Source organism: Gekko japonicus, unplaced genomic scaffold (assembly GCF_001447785.1).
Source record: "Gekko japonicus isolate JY-2015 unplaced genomic scaffold, Gekko_japonicus_V1.1 scaffold3904, whole genome shotgun sequence".
Taxonomy (NCBI): Eukaryota; Metazoa; Chordata; class Lepidosauria; order Squamata; family Gekkonidae; genus Gekko; species Gekko japonicus.
Window position 1 is genome coordinate 85121 of NW_015169294.1, and position 16402 is coordinate 101522.

General features: G+C 48.7%; 1 protein-coding gene across 1 annotated transcript in view; it reads left to right on the top strand.

The window, feature by feature from the left end:
* Nucleotides 1-4143: 4143 nt before the first annotated feature.
* TRIP10 (thyroid hormone receptor interactor 10) overlaps nucleotides 4144-16402 on the top strand; it is a gene marked incomplete at both ends in the record, with an annotated part of 27622 nt that continues 15363 nt past the window's right edge. Inside the window, 5 exons of the mRNA XM_015416580.1 lie at nucleotides 4144-4200; nucleotides 11018-11165; nucleotides 12109-12171; nucleotides 12599-12703; nucleotides 14104-14232. Coding sequence (XP_015272066.1) covers nucleotides 4144-4200; nucleotides 11018-11165; nucleotides 12109-12171; nucleotides 12599-12703; nucleotides 14104-14232 — 502 coding nt within the window. The remainder of the gene's footprint in view (nucleotides 4201-11017; nucleotides 11166-12108; nucleotides 12172-12598; nucleotides 12704-14103; nucleotides 14233-16402) is intronic.

Here is a 16402-nt window from a genome sequence, read left to right on the forward strand (position 1 = left end):
CTCCTCCTCCTCCTCCTCCTCCTCCTCCTTCTTCTTCTTCTTCTTCTTCTTCTCCTCAGGGCCCCTCACCTGAAAACACCTTGCTCTGTTATGCTGTTTGGCAGCTTGTTCCTCTCCCTTTCTGCTTTTCGAAATCTGGAATGTTAGGAAGAACCAGCAGGGCAACTTGAAAAACAAGACAGATTATTTTTGGCTTTTCAGCTGTTCGGCATAAAGACGGTTCTTGAAATGTCTACGCTTTTCATGCACACACAAAAGGAAAACATGAAGCGGCTTAAATGAAAGATAATGCATGATTGGGATCAGTTTTCCTTTTTTTAAAAAAAAGGCTGAAAACGGCTGCAACCCCACTCAAATTTGGTTTCAGGAAGGACGTAGTATAGGGGAGTTAAACACTCCTCCACACACACACTGTTTCCCAGGGCAAATCACCCCTTCATGCTGTTGTTTACTCCAAAGGAGACATAAGAACATAAGAGAAGCCAATGTTGGATCAGGCCAATGGCCCATCCAGTCCAACACTCTGTGTCACACAGTGGCCAGAAATACCAGGTGCCCTCAGGAGGTCCAGCAGCGGGGCCAGGACACTAGAAGCCCTCCCACTGTTGCCCCCCCCCCCAGGCACCAAGAATACAGAGCATCCCTGGCCCCAGACCGAGAGTTCTTACCTATACCTTGTGGTTAAGAGCCACTGATGGACCTCTGCTCCAGATGTTGATCCAATTCCCTCTTATAAGAACAGAAGAGAAGCCGATGTTGGATCAGGCCAATGGCCCATCCAGTCCAACACTCTGTGTCACACACCAAAAACACCAGAGGCCATCAGGAGGTCCACCAGTGGGGCCAGGACACTAGAAGCCTTCCCACTGTTGCCCTCCCCCCCAAGCACCAAGGATACAGAGCATCCCTTGCCCCAGACCAAGAGCTCCTACCTATACCTTGTGGCTAATAGCCACTGATGGACCTCTGTTCCAGATGTTTATCCGATACCCTCTTGAAGCCGTCTATGCTTCTAGCTGCCACCACATCCTGTATTCCCACATAAATCTTTTGTGAGTGGGAGTTCACTTCATCAGATGCAAAGGACGGTTCCTCCATTAGCAGCTGAAAGGGAAGGGGGAACAGAAGTGTTACAGAGAGGGGGGAAGTGTAAAAGAAAATTCAATGAAAAGAGCAATCCATTCACTCGTAGTGGGCTGGGACCATTCCCAGCTGCTGTTGGGTAGGCAAAACGCTAAACCTAATTAAGAACATAAGAGACGCCAATGTTGGATCAGGCCAAAGGCCCATCCAGTCCAACACTCTGTGTCACACAGTGGCCAGAAATACCAGTGCCCTCAGGAGGTCCACCAGTGGGGCCAAGACATTAGAAGCCATCCCACTGTTGACCTCCCCCAAACACCCAGAAGACAGCGCATCACTTGCCCCAGAGCCCCTATCTATACCTTGTGGCTAATAGCCACTGATGGACCTCTGCTACATATGCCTATCTAATTCCCTTTTGAAGCCGTCCATGCTTGTAGCCACCACCACCACTTCCTGTGGCAGTGAATTCCATGTGTTAATCACTCTTTGGGTGAAGAAGGACTTCCTTTTATCTGTTCTAACCCGACCGCTCTGCAGTTTCATGGAGTGCCCACGAGTTCTTGTATTGTGAGAAAGGGAGAAAAGTACCTCTTTCTCTACCTGCTCTTTCCCATGCATAATCTTATAAACCATGTCACCCCTCAGTCGTCTTTTCAGGATGAGGTGCAATAATTCAGGATGAGGTGCAATAATAAGCGCAATATTCAGTACATTCAGTATAACAATAACATTCTGTTCATACAGTTTCACAACTACCAGTCAATTTTGCATCAGCATTTTAAAAGTCAAGCCCCAACGGGAGTTTCCAGAATTACAAGCCCGCTTCTACTTGCATGAAGTCTTCAAAAAAGGGGTGGAGGGAAGCTTTCATTTATAGTTGTGTTGATACTTATGGCCGGTCCTACAAAAGACACATTGCACCGCTAAGATTCATGGACGGAGCCTTGAGAAAGAGAGGAGCGCTCTGTCCATGAATCTTAGCTGTTAATACTGAATGTACTGAATAGATGTACCTGACAAGGATGTTATAATAGCACACAATGCACTTTATGGAATGACCGTGATCAACAGCACACGTCAATTTACAAAAGTTTCTTGCCGTGTATATGTATTCGTTACTTGATGCTCTGTCTTCTGGGTGCTTGGGGGGTCAACAGTGGGAGGGCTTCTAATGTCCTGGCCCCACTGCTGGACCTCCTGATGGCACTGGTATTTCTGGCCACTGTGTGACACAGAGTGTTACTGGGTGGGCGTTTGGCTTGAGCCAACATTGTCTTCTCTTATGTTCTTATGACCCACCTGGAAGCTGGCAACCATGGGTGCGAATATTATAATGCTGCAAAAACTTGTCGAGGCTGCTGGCCGCTTACACATCATCCGTGTGTGGTTTACACCTCTAAGGCAATATATCTGTGGGGTCCTTCAAAAAATGCCTCCTTGTGTAAGCCTTATTGGGATGAATGGAGAATTCCCGGTGTATTGTGCCATGTGTCGCTGGATCCCCCGAACCGGATAAGTTCTCCCCCCCCCCCCCCCCAAATCCTGGAAGGAAGGAGGCGGTGGGTGCGTGTTTTCTTTCCCGAGCTGGAGACGTGTTATCACTGCCTTCTGTCTTCTCTTCCTTTCCGTGCCAGAATATTCTGTTCTGCAGGAGGCCCCTTGGCTAGGATTGTTTTCTTATTTTAAAATGTGTCCTTATGTCGGGTTTTATTTCCCACCATATCCCTGGTATGGTTTTCCTCCTCCCAGGTTCTGCAAGGTTACATATATGGCCACTGGCAGGGCTATTTTTGGGCAGGAACACACAGGAATGGAGTTCCGGCTGGCTCCCAAGTTGGCCACGCCCAGCAGGAGCTCATTAGCATAACAGGCCACACCCAACAGCAGGAACTCATTAGCATATTGGGCCACACCCCTGACAGCACAGCTCATTAGCACAGAAACTCATTAGGATTGGCTACATGAGGGGTGTGTGGCCTAACATGCAAAGGAGTTCCTGCTACAAAAAAAAGCCCTGGGTTTTGAAAACAAACAAGGTGAACAGAATAAGAAGCAAAAGGTGGGTGTGGCTGGATAACCACTCTTTTGGTGACATGGGGGTGTGGCCTAATGGGCTAATGAGCTGTGCTGTCAGGGGTGTGGCCTAATATGCTAATGAGTTCCTGCTGTTGGATGTGGCCTATTATGCTAATGAGTTCCTGCTGGGCTTTTTCTACAAAAAGAGCCCTGTCAGGCCACATATGAAACTGCCTTAAACTGCGTCAGACCCTCGGTCCTTCGAAGTCAGAGGCTAGGCAGCAGCTCTCCAGGGTCTCAGGCAGAGGTCTTTCCTGTCACCTACTGCCTGGTCCTTTTAAACTGGAGTCCCAGGTAGAAAGGTGCACTAGGAACGAAAGATAAATAAATAATAATGCGCGCATGGAAATGCGGGTGAGAATGGTCCTGCTCAAAGCACCCCAGAGAGAACCTTCCAGGGCAGTGTAGCCACAGGAAATAGCCATATGAAATTAATCAGACCTTTGGCTTGCTAGATCAGAATTATTTTGGGGGTGTTCACCCGAGCCTATGTGTTTAGGTTAAAAAGGTAAAAGTTCCCTTGCTCGAAAGCCAGTCGAGTCCGACTCTAGGGTTGCGGTGCTCATCTCCGTTTCAAAGCCGAAGAGCCAGCGCTGTCCGAAGACGTTTCCGTGGTCACGTGGCCGGCATGACTAAACACCAAGGCGCACGGAACGCTGTTACCTTCCCACCGAAGTGGTACCTATTTATCTACTTGCAATTTCTTGCTTTCGAACTGCTAGGTTGGCAGGAGCTGGAACTAGAGACGGGAGCTCACTCCGTCATGCGGCACACTCGGGTCTCAAACTGCTGAACTACCGACCTTCCACAGCCTGCAGTTCAGCATCTTAACCACTTGAGCCACCGCAGCTCCTATGTGTTTAGATATGTCTAAAAAAATAAATCGAACAAAGATGCTGCTGATCGTAAAGTAGAGGCCAGTGTTTTCACCTGCCTCCTTCCTTCATGCTTCTTCTTCGCTCTCTCTTTTCTTTTGGACAGGAATCTAGTAAAAAAGCATCTTCCGAAGAGGACGTCGCGGGAAGACCCAGAGTCAAAGTGAGGATTGTGCCCCACACGCTTCTCTCCAGGGACGCCTGCCTGGTTCTCACTCAACCCCGTGCATTCTTAAAACAGAAGAATCTGGGCTCATAACCTAGATTAACTATATTTCAAATTTCTTGCCAAGATCTAAACATGGAGTTGCGTCTTAGCATAGCTGGTAACAGATTATTTCCCCTGAGCCCAATAAGAACACAAGAAGAGGCCTGCTGGATCAGACCAGTGGTCCCCTCTAGACCAGCATCCTGTTTCATATGGTGGCCAGCCAGTCCCTCTGGAGGGCCAGCAACAGGCCAGAGAGGCCGAGGCCTTCCCCTGATAAGGACACCAGAAGAGCCCTGCTGGGTCAGACCAGTGGTCCCCTCTAGACCAGCATCCTGTTTCATATGGTGGCTAGCCAGTTCCTTTGGAGGGCCAGCAACAGGGCAGAGGGGCCGAGGCCTTCCCCTGATAAGGACACCAGAAGAGCCCTGCTGGGTCAGACCAGGGAGGGTCCCTCCAGTCCAGCCTCCCGTCTCCCGTCCCTCTCAGGGGCCAGCCAGCCTCCCGTCCCTCCCAGGGGCCAGCCAGTTCCTCTGCAGGGCCAGCAACAGGGCAGAGAGGCCGAGGCCTTCCCCTGAGAAGAGCACCAGAAGAGCCCTGCTGGGTCAGACCAGTGAGGGACCACCTAGTCCAGCCTCCCGTCTCACACAGGGGCCAGCCAGTTCCTCCGGAGGGCCAGCAACAGGGCAGAGAGGCCGAGGCCTTCCCCTCATAAGGACACCAGAAGGGCCCTGCTGCGCCAGACCAGGGAGGGTCCCTCCAGTCCAGCCTCCCGTCTCACACAGGGGCCAGCCAGTCCCTCTGGAGGGCCAGCAACAGGGCAGGGAGGCCAAGGCCTTCCCCTGAGTAGGACACCAGAAGAGCCCTGCTGGGTCAGGCCAGGGAGGGTCCCTCCAGTCCAGCCTCCCGTCTCACACAGGGGCCAGCCAGTCCCTCCGGAGGGCCAGCAACAGGGCAGAGAGGCCGAGGCCTCCCCCTGATAAGGACACCAGAAGAGCCCTGCTGGGTCAGACCAGGGAGATTCCCTCTAGTCCAGCCTCCCGTCTCACACAGGGGCCAGCCAGTCCCTCTGGAGGGCCAGCAACAGGGCACAGAGTCCAAAGCCTTCCCCTGGTGTTGCCTCCTGGTTCTGGGATTCAGAGGATTAGTGCTTCTGAAAGTGGAGGTTCCCCTCAGTCACCATGACTAGTAGCCACTGATAGAATTATCCTCCATAAATCAGTCTAATCCCCTTTGAAAGCTGTTTATTCCCGTGGCCATCACTACATCCTCCGGCAGCGAATTCCACATTTTAATCACTCTCTGTATAAAGGAGTGTGTCCTTTTGTCTGTGCTGAACCTACAGCCCATGAGAGCCGTTGGGAAGTGTGTATGGAGGGAGAAGGGTTCCGCTTCCCCACGGCATCATAGTGCTTTTGTGCACTATGCCAGCTTTTTGCTAGCATTTCTCTGACGTTTCCAACGCCTGCTTTGGTCCCTGGTTTGTGGAAACATTGCAGCAAAGCCTTGGCAGCTTCCTTGTGAGGAGCAAGATTTAGATTCCCCTCATCCTGCCCACACAGCAGCCATTTTCCCCGCAGTAGTCATTTCTTCCCCCCACTGCAGAAAGTCTTTTCTTTTTTTACCTGGCAGTTTAACAGCATTACATCCATACACTGTTGTACCAAAATCTGCACTGCATTCTCTGAATTCCTTTTTTTTAATAGTAATTCTCTATCCCGTTTTATTGCAGAGATATACTTTTCCCCATATAACTCCAAAAGGGCTAGAGACTGACTTAAAAAAAAAAATGAAAGCTGGGAACTCAAAGAACCTGTGGAGTATTTTAGCTTAACCGTATATTCCAGGGCTATTTTTGGGCAGGAACGCACAGGAACAGAGTTCCGGCTGGCTCCCAAGTTGGCCACGCCCAGCAGGAACTCATTAGCATAAGAGGCCACACCCAACAGCAGGAACTCATTAGGATTGGCTACATTAGGGGTGTGTGGCCTAACATGCAAAGGAGTTCCTGCTACAAAAAAGCCCTGGGTTTTGACAACAAGCAAGGTAAACAGAATAACAAGCAAAAGGTGGCTGTGGCTGGATTACCACACTTCTGGTAACATGGGGGTGCGGCCTAATGTGCTAGTGAGCTGGCTGTGCTGTTAGGGGTGTGGCCTAATATGCTAATGTGTGCCTGCTGTTGGGTGTGGCCTGTTATGCTAATGAGTTCCTGCTGGGCTTTTTCTACAAAAAGAGCCCTGTTGATAACAATGATATTAAGTCATTGCCTTTAAAAATAAAAGCTACCAGGAAAACTTGCTGTGTGGAAGCCCACTTGCTGCTGTGCTGTGTCAACAACCACGGGAAACACAGAGGAGCTAGCTACAAAATAGTAGAAAGGCCAGTAGCACCTTTAACAAACTTTATTGTAGCATAAGCTTTCGAGAAACACAGCTCTCTTCGTCAGATGCATCTGATGAAGAGAGCTGTGTTTCTCGAAAGCTTTTGTTGTTGTTCAGTCGCACAGTCGAGTCCGACTCTCCGCGACCCCATGGACCAGATCACGCCAGGCCCTCCTGTTTTCCGCCGTCCTCTGAAGTTTGCTCAATTTCATGTTCGTTGCATCTATGACACTGTCTAACCATCTCATCCTTTGCCGTCCCCGTCTTCTTTGACCTTCAATCTTTCCCAGCATCAGGGTCTTTTCCAGTGAGTGCTCCCTTCTCATTGGGTGGCCAAAGTATTTGAGCTTCAGCTTCATTATCTGGCCTTCCAGGGAACAGTCAGGGTTGATTTCTTTTAGGATTGACTGATTTGATCTCCTTGCAGTCCAAGGGACTCTCAAGAGCCTTCTCCAGCACCATAGTTCAAAAGAATCTATTCTTCGGCGCTCAGCCAAAGAGAGCTGTGTTTCTCGAAAGCTTATGCTACAATAAAGTTTGTTAAAGGTGCTACTGGGTGTTCTACTGTTTAGGAACCACAGGGAAACTGTGCAAGCCCGTCCTTGTTTGGGAAACACCAGGATGCGTTTGAGTTATTCCTCTTGTGCAGTTTCCCTTGATCTGTTTCCTTATAGCTGCAATTGAACTTTGGGGAGGGGAGGGAAAGGCAGGTATCCGACTTACTCTCAACTAATTGCTAGGAAGGCTCCATAATTACTTTTGTCCTCCTGCAAAGCTGTTGGCAGATTCAGGAGGCAGTTCGCATGAGGGAACAGAATGGCGTGTAAGAGTTAAACACTTACCCGTGAACACACTCATGAAGCTCCTTCTGTCAAATCAGTCCATCAAGGTCGATATTGTCTACTCAGACTGACAGCAGCTTTCCGGGGTCTCGGGTGGAAGTCTTTCCCATCACCTCCTGCCTGGTCCTTTTTAACTGGAGATGCCGGGGATTGAACCTGGGACCTTCTGCATGCCAAGCAGAGGCTCTGCCACTGAGCCAGGGTCTCAGGTCAAGGTCTTTCCCATCACTTCCTGCCTGGCCCTTTTAACTGGAGATGCCGGGGATTGAACCTGGGACCTTCTGCATGCCAAGCAGAGGCTCTGCCACTGAGCCAGGGTCTCAGGTCAAGGTCTTTCCCATCACCTCCTGCCTGGTCCTTTTTAGCTGGAGATGCTGGAGATTGAACCTGGGACCTCCTGCATGCCAAGCAGAGGCTCTTCTGCCACATAGCCACAGGCCCTCTTCCCATTTCCCTGATTTTCAGAGCACTTTTGTGGGCTGGATAAGTAGCGTTTCTTTTTCTTTTCTTTTTTTTAAACTCATTGTTAAGTCAGAGGAAGCCATGATAAAGTGTGACACTGTCTTGAAATTTTTTAATTCCACCACAAATATGGGCCGTCTCCGTCTGCAAAGTAATCCTTCTTTTATGTTGTCAAAGGCTTTCACAGCCAGAGTTCATTCGTTGCTGTAGATTTTCGGGGTTGTGTGGCCGTGGTCTTGGCACTGTAGAACCTGACGTTTCGCCAGCAGCTGTGACTGGCATCCTTAGAGGTATAACACAGAAAGAGGGAGTACTCTCTGTTTCAAGGTGAGAAGAAAAATGGTAGGCAAGTCATTTGTATCTACTCCAGGAGGTGATCACAGTGATCATGAAAACAGAAGAATACAAAGATATGATTAGAGAATTTATGGTCACTGCCACATACAAAAAACGAAAAAGAGATCCTACCTGCAATACCACCAGACAAACAAGCTCACTGATCAGGAATTCCTCACTTCATCCCGACACACACACAAAAAACTATGCAAGGCAGAAGCACAGCCACCACAACTGTATGGACTCCCTAAAATTCATAAGGACTCAGTCCCACTCCGACCCATTGTGGGTGCCATTGGTTTCCTGACATATGAATTAGCTAAATACCTGGCCAATCTTCTACAGAATCACATCGGAGAAACCACAACATACATCAAAGATTCAACACATTTCATCAACAAAATCAGTTCTCTGAAACTTAACCCACAGGACATACTCGTCAGTTTTGATGTGTATCTCTCTTTACCAAGAAGAAGAAGAGATTGGATTTATACCCCCCCCCCGCCCTTCACTTGGAGTCTCAGAGCAGCTTACAAACTCCTTCCCCTTCCCCTCCCCACAACAGACACCCTGTGAGGCGGGTGGGGCTGAGAGAACTCTGACACAAACGGCTCTTTTTCAAGGACAGCTGTGCCAGAGCTTGTGACTGACCCAAGGTCACATCAGCAGCTGCAAGTGGAGGAGTGGGGAATCAAACCCGGTTCTCCCAGATTAGAGTCCGCACACTGAACCACTACACCAAACTGGCTCTCTAGGTTCCGGTAAAAGACACACTTGCGCTTTTTAATCAGATTTTTCCAGACGACATAACAGCCTTATTCCACCATTGTTTGACAACCAGTTACTTCCAATGGGATAACAAATTCCATGAACAGAGGGCCATGGGAAGCCCTCTCAGCCCAGTTATAGCACGCTGATGATACCTTTATCATTTGGAGCCATGGAGAAGTAGAACTGATGGAGTTTTTAGACCACCTCAACAACATCCACTCCAACATACAATTCACCATGGAAAAAGAAGTTGAGGGTAAACTCCCATTTCTAGATATCATGGTCATCCAGAAAACTAACCTTCAATTAGGTCACAAGGTCTACAGAAAACCAACCCACACGAACCGTTATTTACACAAAACCTTCAATCACCACCCTCACAGAAGAGCGATTAAACCAAAGGTAAAACAAACAACTGTGGAAAAACAGCCTCCCACAGGAAAAGTGTTTTTGCCATATATCAAAGGAATCACTGATCAGATGGGAAAACTTATGAAAAAACACAACCTACAAACAGTATTCAGACCCACCAGAAAAATACAATAGATGCTACGATCGGCAAAAGACAGAAGAGACCGCCTCACTTCTGCAGGAGTATACCGCATACCATGCAGTTGTGGACAGGTTTATATCAGGACCACACAACGTAGCATTCAGACAAGAATAAAAGAACATGAAAGACACTGCAGATTGGGCAACCTGAAAAAACAGCAGTGGATGAGCATAGCCTAACTCAAACAGAACACAGTATTCTGTTCCAAGACACTGAAAGGCTGGACAACACTTCCAATTACTATGTCAGATTACACGAGGAAGCCACTGAAATCCATTAACATAAACACAATTTCAACAGGAAAGAAGAGAGTTTAAAAATAAATAGGGCATGGTTTCCTGTCCTGAAAAACACAAAAGGCTCTACATCTGACAATAGCACTACAGATAAGATTAGAATTTCAACAGCCAATCCACATACAAAAGAACCTCCTCAGGAAACCTCCTCAGAAAACAATCAATGGCCCCGGTCACACGGGCCGGATATCGCTGGGGGGAGGCATGGCTGTTTGCCCCAGGGAAAAATAACACGCGGTTGCGCCAGCAGACGTACCGTGGAGGTCCCGTGGTAGGGGGGAGGTGCCGAGCACACCACAATCCTGCGCCGTGGCAAAGAAGCGGCGCGGCAAGCGGGTGATTGTTTTTCGGACACCAAAGTGTGTGCATGCCCCGTTGTGTGCTTGTGCACAACCCAATGGGCAGTTGAAAAAAAAACACCTTTATACGAGGGGGCATGGGCGGGCTTCGGAACTACCACCGGAAACGTGATCAGACGCCCGACCTTGCCCTGCGGTTACTGGAAACTAGTACCTCCGAGGTACTAGTTTTTAACCGCGCGTCTTCGGCGGGAAGCCTCAGGTTCGCCACGGGAGCTCTACGCTTCCCAGATGTGGCGGGGAGATCGCGCCCGGAAAATCCGCCTATCTTCCGTCTCTCTAGTGTGCCTAATGCTCCGTGTGACCGCAGCCAGTATACAAAAGAACCTCCTTAGGAAAGCTCCTCCTTTAGCATGTTCATAGCCTGGGGAACTCCTGCAAGATAATGACTCAGCCCTACTCCACCTTCTGGAGTAAATATAAATTACCTGCCTACCATTTTTTTCTCACCTTGACACAGAGAGTACTCCATCTTTCTGTGTCATACCTCTGAGGATGCCAGTCACAGCTGCTGGCGAAACGTCAGGTCCTACGGTGCCAAGACCACGGCCACACAACCTGGAAAATCTGCAGCAACTAATCCTTCTTTTACTGACACCCCCCCCCACACACACACACCTTCCAGTTACATCTTCTGTTTCAAGGGGTCAACAGGGTAGGCGCCATCTTCCCAGTCCGTAAATATTCGGAGCAGGCGGTGTGCTCTTTTGATACAGGAGCCAGCAAGTTTAGCATTTGATTAACTGACGGGCTGTTTCCTCTTCGGCAGGTTCTGCCAGTACCAGGCCTTCCTACAAGTGGTGCGGGAACTGAACGACTTCGCCGGGCAGCGCGAGGTCGTCGCAGAGAACCTCCTGACCCGGATATGTGTGGAACTGGCCAAGTACTCTCAGGAGCTGAAGCAGGAGAGAAAATCGGTAAAGTATCCCCCCCTCTAAAGTACTCACGTAACAGTCTGCGGCGGTTGTCATTCTGGTGATTCCGGAGGTCAGATCCGGTTCTGGTGCTGTTTGCCTTGGATTGTCTTGGACAATTGGCTATGCCCTCATAGAGACTGTCTGACTGGATTGGCCCCAAGAGTAGCTCCCATCAGTTATTTCTGATGATTAGAGCTTCCACACCACCCTCAGATGTTCCTGGGGGTGGCATGAAGAGTATTTACTGGCTTGCTGTAGTCAGGATCCAAAGAACTCAAATTACCTCTACAAATCCAAGTGGGGCTTGGTATTCCAGCCAGTTTGGGGCCTTTATCTTGAATGGACATTCTCAGAGGCCCTCTTTTGGAGAAATTTCTTGGAGGAGAACTAGGTAGGTGTGATATAGGGGGCAACAAGACACCCTGTGAGGTAGGTGGGGCTGAGAGAAGGCCTGGAGAACTGTCCTTGAGAGGACAGCACTGAGAGAACTTGTGACTGACCCAAGGTCACACCAGCAGCTGCATGTGGAGGCGTGGGGAATCAAACCCGGTTCTCCCAGATTAGAGTTGTGCACTCTTAACCGCTTCACCAAACTGGCTCTCACATCAATGAGGGCTAGAGAATTTATTTGTTTTTTTACAATAAGTGTTGGGACCCAGTACATTATAGCAATTGTAATGCTATATCGATCTGGAAATTCCTGATACATACTTTTTTTTTTTTTAAGCCCTCTGTTGGGCGGAATAGAGGTGGGGGTCTGAGGCAAGCAAAATGCTGCTGTTATGGATGGGGATAGAGAAGAATGCACACCTGTGGTCCACAGGGCATCCAGGTGTGCCAACTGTGATCTACCCAAAAAGATAAGACCAAAGGGGGATTTGGGAAAGATGATAGACTTCTAAATGATGACTTCTGTCCTTGTAACCTGCTCTTCCCTTCGCAGCACTTGCAAGAGGGCCGAAGGGCTCAGCAGCAGCTGGAGAATTCCTTCAAGCAACTTGAAAATGTGAGTCGTGTTCTTAAGGTGAAGATTAAAAAAGCCCATCAATGCAAGAAATAACATATAGATTGTTGGAGATAGCTGAAATGGATAAAATAACAATAATACTACAAGGAAAAGATGACAAAATATATAGGTAAAGATGGAATCGAATTTATATACGGTGAGAGAATAAATAATGTTGTAGACTCAAAAGATTGTAAATAAGTTACTGTATGAGATAATCTGTTTTTGATGATATGAAAAATTATAAATAAAACTTGGGGGAGACCAGCAAGATTTTGGAGGGATCGGCATCCCAGAGTCACAGCGCTCTTTGTCAGAGCGTGCAGGAGTCGAAACATTTCACTGTTCCAGTGTGCATGATCAGTAAGCCCCCCAAGGGCCACAATCCATCACACCGCTTGATTGTGTATGTGTCCCTTCCTCACAGAGCAAACGCAAATTCGAGCGCGACTGCAGGGAGGCCGAGAAAGCAGTTCTGACGGCTGAAAAACTTGATCAGGACATCAACGCTACCAAGGCCGATGTGGAAAAGGTCAGCGACTGGGTTGAATGGCAACCCCCCCTCCCCTCCCCCATGCCCTTTTGAGTGTTCAAAGTAATATACTTTTAATCTTTTAATATTTGTGCTTGACAATGCATCGTAAACAAATTAACAACAGCAATGCAGTACATGTTGCATTTGTATCCTGTCTTTCCTCTGAGCATCTCAGGGGTTCCTCTCTTGGGGTTATCCCATTTTATCGTCATAACTATCCTGGAGAAGTCAGTGAGCCTAATTAAAGGGTTGAGTCTCTGTCTGGGCTGTGCCACTTGGGCCTGCCGGTGAGCAAGCCACGTGAGACGCACACACATACATGACGAAGTTGCATGCAGAAATACATTTCTCCATGAAACCCATGGGAATGTTAAGGTAAAGGTAAAGGTTTCCCTTGCCCGAAAGCCAGTCGAATCCGACTCTAGGGATGCGGTGCTCATTTCCATTTCCAAGCCGAAGAGCCAGCGCTGTCCAAAGACTTCTCCAGGGTCATGTGGCCGGCATGACTAAATGCCGAGCCGCACGGAACGCTGTTACCTTCCCACCAAAGCGGTACCTATTTATCTACTTGCAATGTCTTGTTTTCGAACTGCTAGGCTGGCAGGAGCTGGGGCCAGGGACAGGAGCTCACTCCGTCACACGGCACTTGGGTCTCGAACTGCCGAACTATAGCCCTTCCAGTCTGCAGCTCAGCCTCTTAACCTCTGAGCCACTGCGGCCCCCTATAGGAATGTTACCTGAGTGCAATAACAATTCCAAACACTTCAGAACAATATTAAAGAATCTAAACAAAAGGTTTCGTGAATGCCGCGATCTGGATCTGAAACCAACACTCACCCTGCTGTAGAGTATACTGTTATTCCACCCTCCCTACAACAGAGTATACTATACCGTAGTCCGGGGTCCCCAACTTTTTTGAGCCTGCAGGCACCTTTGGAATTCGGACACAGCGTACTGGGCGTAGCCACAAAATGGCCGCTGCAGGAGGCGGAGCCAAACACAAAATGGCTGCTGCAGGAGGCGGAGACAGCCGCAAAATGTCCACTGCAGGAGGCGGAGCCAGCCACAAAATGGCCACTGCGGGAGGCGGAGCCTGTCAGAAAATGGCAGCCGCAGCTGACTTTCAGTCACACAGTGAAGACCTTGGCGTTGTGGCAGCAGTAGCTTCTTGCCAATTTTAGGAAATGTGCACAGCCAGTCAAATCTCCAGTGGCAAATCAGAAGCCTGCTCCCACCTCCTTTTCTAAAAACCCTTGTTGGGCACCGGGGAAGGTGTTAGCGGGCTCCGTGGAACCCAAGGGTACCATGTTTTCCCACTCACTAATGTCTCTGAAAGGTTTATCCCCCTGCCTTTCTCCCCCAAGTTGGACTTAGCAGCTCTTTCCGACGTCTTGCAGGCGAAGCAGCAGGCCAACCTGCGTAGCCACATGGCCGAGGAGAGCAAGAACGAGTACGCCTCCTGCTTGCAGAAGTTCAACCACAACCAGAGCCAGTTCTACTTCCTGGAGATGCCGCAGATCTTCAGCGTAAGTCCCCCGCAGCTCTTCCGTTCGGTTTGGGCTTCGGACCGCACCCTCCGTCCACTTTTCTGCCACAGGGAGGGACCGCAAACATGCAAACGCTGGGGAAAGTGTGGTAACAATGGGCCCTACCTCCATTGTTGGATGAGTTGTCCCAAGCTAGAAACATTCTGGAAATGAATTATCAATCAAATTCAAGGCATCACTGGTATTCAAGTAGAATTCAAGCCATTGGTATTGCTTCTACATGTAGACTTTGGTGTGAACTTACCTTTTCACATTAAAGAAACTTTTACTCTCAGCAGCAATACTTCCTCTAAGCTGTGGCATCTTGTGAGGAAAAATTCTAGTTTGTGAGCCACTGGCATTAAAGTTGTGAGCAAGTGATTTGGCTACTGCATAAATTGGTTTGCTCTGGAGCCCTCCTTCCTGAGCTAAGACAAAAATGTGTGAGCCGGGGGCTAAAAAACTGTGAGCTAGCTCACACTAACTCAGCTTAGAGGGAACACTGGTCAGCAGCCAAGTCAGCTATAGCTTCAAAGTGGAGAGATCCAGCGATTCCAAAACTGACACAATGGCATAATAAATTGTGGACACACTTTATGGCGGCCAAGATTTCAGCTGATTTGGCGTGCAAACCAGATGAAAAAATAAAATCTACTTTTATAGCCATTTGGAATCCTATTTTAGAATATTTAAGAGTACAAGGAGAAATTCCAGAAGTTGCAAAGATAATGCATTTGATAGAATGTTTATATTGTTGGGAATAGTACAATACGATCTTTGTTAACCGTCTTGACCTCGGGTTAATAATTCTACCTGAGAACTATCGTAATTCCAATTGTTATTGTATTCTATTAATTTAATAAAATGAAATAAATGTGCACGCAACCACTTAAAAAAACATCATAAAATAAAATATTAGAATTCACCCTACACAGTCTGGCCTTAAGAATATGAATAGTCTAGTTTTAGGGGGTTGGAGCCTCTTGCCTGTGAGGAAAGGCTGAAGCGTCTGGGACTTCTCAGTTGAGAAAAGAGAGGACTGAGCTGGGATGCGGTGGAGGTCTATAAAATTATGTCCGGTAGACAGAGTGGACAAAGAGACGTTTCTCTCCTTCTCCCAAAATACCAGAACTCGAGGGCATCCAATGAAGCCGATGGGCACTAGGTTCAGGATGGGCAGAAGGAAGTACACAGAGAGTGATTAAAATGTGGAATTCGCTGCCAGAGGATGTAGTGATGGCCACAGGAACAAACAACACTGAAAGTGGATTAGATCGATTCATGGAGGATGTCTGTCAGTGGCTACTGGCCATGGTGATTGAGGGGAACCTCCACATTTAGAGGCACTAAACCTCTAAAATTCCAGAGCCAGGAGGCAACATCAGGGGAAGGCCTCGGCCTCTGTGCCCTGTTGCTGGCCCTCCAGAGGGACTGGCTGGCCCCTGAGTGAGACCTTCTGGTGTTCTTCTCAGGGGAAGGCCTCGGCCCCTCTGCCTTGTTGCTAGCCCTCCAGAGGGACTGATTGGCCCCTGTGTGAGACGGGATAAGAACATAAGAGATGCCAATGGTGGATCAGGCCAAAGGCCCATCCAGTCCAACACTCTGTGTCACACAGTGGCCAGAAATACCAGTGCCATCAGGAGGTCCACCAGTGGGGCCAGGACATTAGAAGCCCTCCCACTGTTGACACCCCCCCCCAAGCACCAAGAAGACAGAGCATCACTTGCCCCAGAGCCCCTAGCTATACCTTGTGGCTAATAGCCACTGATGGACCTCTGCTCCATATGCTTATCTAATTCCCTTTTGAAGCCATCCATGCTTGTAGCACCCACCACTTCCTGTGGCAGTGCTAATTCCCTTTTGAACCCGTCCATGCTTGTAGCCGCCGCCACTTCCTGTGGCAGTGAATTTCAAGTGTTAATCACTTTTTGGGTGAAGAAGGACTTCCTTTTATCTGTTCTAACCCGACCGCTCAGCAATTTCATGGAGTGCCCACCGAGTTCTTGCATTGTGAGGAAGGGAGACAAGTACCTCTTTCTCTACCTGCTCTTTCCCATGCATAATCTTATAAGCCTCGATCATGTCACCCCTCAGCCGTCGTTTCTCCAAGCTAAAGAGTCCTAAGCGCTTTAACCTTTCCTCATAGGGAAAGTGTTCCAACCCTGTTATC